Source organism: Carlito syrichta, unplaced genomic scaffold (genome assembly GCF_000164805.1).
Source record: "Carlito syrichta isolate Samal-C Ts95f unplaced genomic scaffold, Tarsius_syrichta-2.0.1 Scaffold315528, whole genome shotgun sequence".
NCBI classification, from domain to species: Eukaryota; Metazoa; Chordata; class Mammalia; order Primates; family Tarsiidae; genus Carlito; species Carlito syrichta.
Genome location: NW_007259624.1, coordinates 211678 through 216857, shown reverse-complemented (window position 1 = coordinate 216857; position 5180 = coordinate 211678). Strand labels below are relative to the sequence as shown.

Here is a 5180-nt window from a genome sequence, read left to right as displayed (position 1 = left end):
CAGTACCCCTTAAATTACCAACATCATTCTTCTCATACCTGGAAGTGACAAATCAGAAATTAATATGGAAACATAAGCGACCACGAATAAACAAAATAATCCTTAGCAGAAGGAACAAATCAGAAGCTATCCACTTCCAGAGTTGAAGCATTACTATAAGGCTACAGTAATCAAAACAGTCTAGTATTGGTACAAGAACAGGCATATAGAACAATAAAACCAGGTAGAGGTTCCAGAAGCAAAACCTCAATTTCTCAACCAGCTCATCTTTGACAAAGCCATCAACCACAACCACTGGGGAGAGGAGAACTTAGTCAGTAAATGGTACTAGGGAAACTGGCTGATCACATGCAGAAGATTGAAACTGGACCCCTACTTATCACCATGCACAAAAATTAACTCTAAATGGATCAAAAACCTAAATTTAAAACCTCAAACTTTTATAAACTTAGAAGATGCAGGAGACACCCTTATGGAAATTGGAACTGGAAACCAATTCTGATCAGAACCCTAAGTGCCCATATCTTAAGAAAATAACATAGAGAAGTAGGACCTCAGCAAACTTGATGAGCTTCTGCAAAGCAAAAGAAACCATCAAGAGAGCAGGGAGACAACCCACAGAATGGGGAAAAAAATTTGCCAACTGTATATCTGACAAAGGTCTAACATCTAGGATCTACAAGGAACTAAAATGCACTGAAAAGAAAAAAGCAAACAACTCCATTAAAAAGTGGGCAAAAGACGTGAATAGACACTTCTCAAAAGAAGATATATGGGCAGCCCACAGACACATGAAAAAGTGCTCAGCCTCACTCATCATCAGAGAAATGCAATCAAAACCACATCGAGATACCACCTAACCCCTGTATGAATGGCCATCATTTACAAAACAAACAACAACAGATGCTGGAAAGGTTGTGGAGAAAAAGGAATGCTTCTACACTGCCAGTGGGAATGCAAACTAATGAAACCTCTTTGGAAGTTAGTGAGGTGATTTCTGAAAGAACTAGTAATTGAATACCATATGATGCAGCCAATCCTCTACTGGGAATATACTTGGAGGAACTAAAATCATTCTACAAAAAAGATACCTACACACGTATGTTTGCTGCAGCTCTCTTCACATAGCAAAAACATGGAACCAACCATGCTGCCCATCAAAGCTAAACTGGAATTTTTTAAAAATGTGGTACATATACACAATGGAATATTACACAGCCATAAATAAGGACAAACAAATGGACTTTGCAGCAACTTGGATGGATTTAGAGTCAATCATACTCAGTGATCTATCACAGAAACAAAGAACAGAGTATCATATGTTCTTACTCATAAGCAGAGCTTGAAAATTATCATAATACTATAAGAAAGGAATTGGCAATGGTGAGAAAATGCCGGGGGGGGGGGGGGGTAGAATTGGCAGTTGAGGAAAATTGCCAGGGAAGGCAGGGGCACACTTCATCAACAAGGGTACCTGCATAATAAACGTTTGTATACGTTTGTATACTTAACCCTGAATTTTATGCCACATCTTTAAAATAAAAAAGGAGAAAAAATAAGAAAAAAACCCCCACAAAATACTATCTAATTGCCCTTGTATCATCTTTAAACCATTTCTTAATTACAAGTGTTTTGTTTATTTGGCAAATGTTTTGAGATGCTCCAGAGATCTTTTGTTGCTGATGTTCAATGAATCATGCAGTGGTCAGACTATACTTATATGACTGCAGTGCCTTCAAGTGTATGAAACCTTATTTGATCACCAAGAAGGTATTCTAAATATTGGCAAACATTTAAGATGCCTAGGAAAAGAGTGTTTGTGGTTTGTGGTTTTGAATGGAATGGTCTGTAAATGTGAAAGGCACATACAATGAGAGAAATTGAATGAACACTAAGACATGGCTCTTAAGTACATAAAGTACATGAACACTCCAACAGGTAAAATACAAAATCTCCCTGAAAATGATCCATAGATTCAATGTTATCCCAATCAAAAATTCCACTAGGGTTTAACATACTTGAGAGTAAGAATTGACAAGTTGATTCTCAAATTCACATGCACATTTTTAAAAAAGTAGTTGTTTTGTTTAAATTAAAAATAACTGACAAAAAGAAACACACACACACACACACACAAACAACAAAGACTGCTTGATTGGTCAACCTTGCTATACAGTGAACAAGACACTGTGGGTGCACACCAATGTAAATAATCAGACCAATGTAAAACAAGAAGTAGTCCACAAATTAGACTCACACATATATGTGCTACAAAGGTGGTCAGGAAATACAGTCATTCAAGATAGTCTTTCCAACAAATGACTCGGGTCAACTGTAGCCAATCAATTCAATTCCCATTTTAAAAAATATCTCAGGGGGACTTCCAGCAAGATGGTGACAGGGCAGGCTGGTCTATGAGACCCTCTGCAAAGGAGAATGCAGAGGGTCTGTGGCTCTCTCCCCGGGGGCTGTGGATCCTAATGTTGGCAGCCTGCTCTTCACACGGAGCTCAGCCATCACCACCACTGGGGCATTGCAACAGTCTGAACAACCACTGCAGCTGCAGACACAGCAGCCACCAGCACTGCTGCCGCCATAGCCTCCGTGGCAGCCATAGCGCATTGTGCCACCCGTGCCTGAGGCAATCCATGACTACAGTCCTGGAAGCCCCAGCAGGCAAGATCTCCTGGAATTGCTGCCACCTCTGCTGCCACCTTGACGTCCTGCCAGTCGTGGGTCTCCTGTGCCCCGAGGCAGGCTTCCATCTCCAGCTTCTGCCTGACTCCTGTCTGGCTCCACCCCCTCTGGAGTGAGCAGCTGAGATAGCACCACCTGCTGGCGATTCAAGGTAACAACACTAAAATGGGAAAAACAAGCTTGAAAAACAGACACAGGCCAGATTTGAGTGGGGAACTGAGGGTGATCTAAACTGTCCTTCACAGCAGGCCAGGGGCAACAGATCCTAACTGTGAACTAATTTACCACTTTGAGAAGACAGCTAGAAATCAGAGCTGAAAGGACATTAGACTTAAATGAAAAGTCTCAGAGTGTGCTCAATTGGTTCTGTTAGTTTAATGACTTGATTCTATTCCTATTGTTTTGTTCCTTTTTTCTCTCTCTTTCTTTTCTTCTCTTTTCTCCTCTCTGTAAACCATATCTTTGTATAGAGGAACAGCACACCAATAAGGTGGTTGGTTAGCTTGTATGTTAGCATCATTGTATGTTTTAATTTTTTTTGTATGGGAGCTGGTTAGTCTGTAGCATGGTCTATTGTTTTTATCTGTTTCAAACAAGTCTCTCTCTCCATTTGTTGATACACTCGTCTGTTTCCCCTCATACTCCTCTTTCTCTCCACCCCCCTCTTTCCCCCACTGTAGGCTCCATTCTCTTCCCTCTACTAACCTCATTTTATTTCAGAGAGTAAACCTACAGCCCCACTGCACAGACAGATTCCAAGGCAGCGGGAATTGGGTTTCAGAGTATCTATATACCTATTGGCGGATACCAGGACCTGCAGATAGATTTTGAATCACAGTTCCCCCCTTAAGTAAATCTCAAAACTGCAAAAAGGACCACCGCCAACCTACAGTGCAACTCCAGAATTGAACAAAGAGGGCATACATAAGAAGAATAGGAGATTGAACAAACAGAAGTAAAACCAATCCCTCTACCCCTGAATAACAGAATTAAAGAAGATGGTGACATGGAGGGAAGGAAAAAGTAGGGAGGGAAAAAACTGCACAAATGAAGAAAAACTAAAAGAATAATATAGGTCTCACACAGACCCCTGGGAGATCAGACACTGAGAAAACACACTCCAGAACACAAGCAATGAAGAGCCCCCAGAATGACTGGTCACATGCAATAAACCCAGACATCAAGACATTAATAGAGAGAATTAAAAAAATTGAGGACAGACAAGAGGAAAATATGAAGGAGCTGATGTCAGAAATAACAGCAGTAAAGAATACTGTGATGGAAATAAATAACAAACTAATAAGCACGGAAAGCAGAATTAGCCAAGCAGAAGAAAGAATCTCAGAGCTTGAAGACCAAAACACAGAACTAACCCAAACTGTCAAAAGCACAGAAAAGAAGCTCAAAAAGACAGAACAAAACCTTCAAGAGATGAATTATCACTTCAAGAGACCAAACCTAAGAGTACTTGGTCTTCCTGAGGCAGAGAGAGAAACAGAGGCCACACTGGAACAAACATTTCATGAAATCATTCAAGATAACTTCCCTCATCTCATCAAGGATGAAAAAATTCAAACACAAGAGATTCAGAGAACCCCTGCAAGACTACAAATGAGAAGACCAACTCCCAGACACATAATAATTTGCCTAAACAAAGTAGGTATAAAAGAAAAAATCCTAAAGGTTGTAAGAGAAAAAGGTCAGACTACCTACCAGGGAAGACCAATTAGAATAGCAGCAGTTTTATCTATAGAAACCCTCCAGGCTAGGAGAGCTTGGAGCCCTATCTTCAAAGTTCTAAAAGATAAACAATTTCAACTGAGAATAACCTACCCAGCCAAGCTAACCTTCATCAGTGAGGGAGAATTCAAATCTTTCCCAGATATCCAGTCCCTAAGAACCTACGCTGCTACAAGACCACCTCTACAAGAAACACTTAAGAAAGTATTGAACAGAGAAGAAAAGGAAAAAAGAACAACAATGTTCTTCACAAGAGTACAGGCAAAAGATTAAAAACACACATGATGCAACTCTAAAACCAAAAAAAAGACAACACACAAACAGGAAGAACAATAACTCTGTAAGATCATTATGATAAGGATCAACTCTCACATTTCAATAATTAGTTTGAATGTGAATGGACTAAATGCACCACTGAAAAGACATAGAATGGCAAAATGGATAAAATATCACCAGGTAACAATCTATTGCCTTCAAGAGATTCACCTCACTAGAAAGGACACTCACAGACTCAAAGTAAGAGGATGGGAAGCAAATTTTCAGGCAAATGGAACACAAAAGAAAGGAGGAGTTGCATCTTAATCTCAGACAAAATATCCTTTAAGCTATCAAAAATTAAAAAAGATACAGAAGGCCACTACATAATCATAAAAAGTTCAATCCATCAACAAGAAATATCCATCCTAAACATATATGCACTGAACATAGGAGCACCAACTTTCATAAAGCAACTCCTAGGTAAA

The 5180-nt window shown here is 39.7% G+C and overlaps 1 protein-coding gene across 1 annotated transcript in view; it reads right to left on the bottom strand.

Annotated features, from left to right (window-relative positions):
• Nucleotides 1-2652: 2652 nt before the first annotated feature.
• LOC103275541 (leucine-rich repeat and calponin homology domain-containing protein 2-like) overlaps nucleotides 2653-5180 on the bottom strand; it is a 122365-nt gene continuing 119837 nt past the window's right edge. The window contains 1 exon segment of the mRNA XM_021706398.1: nucleotides 2653-2857. Coding sequence (XP_021562073.1) covers nucleotides 2653-2857 — 205 coding nt within the window.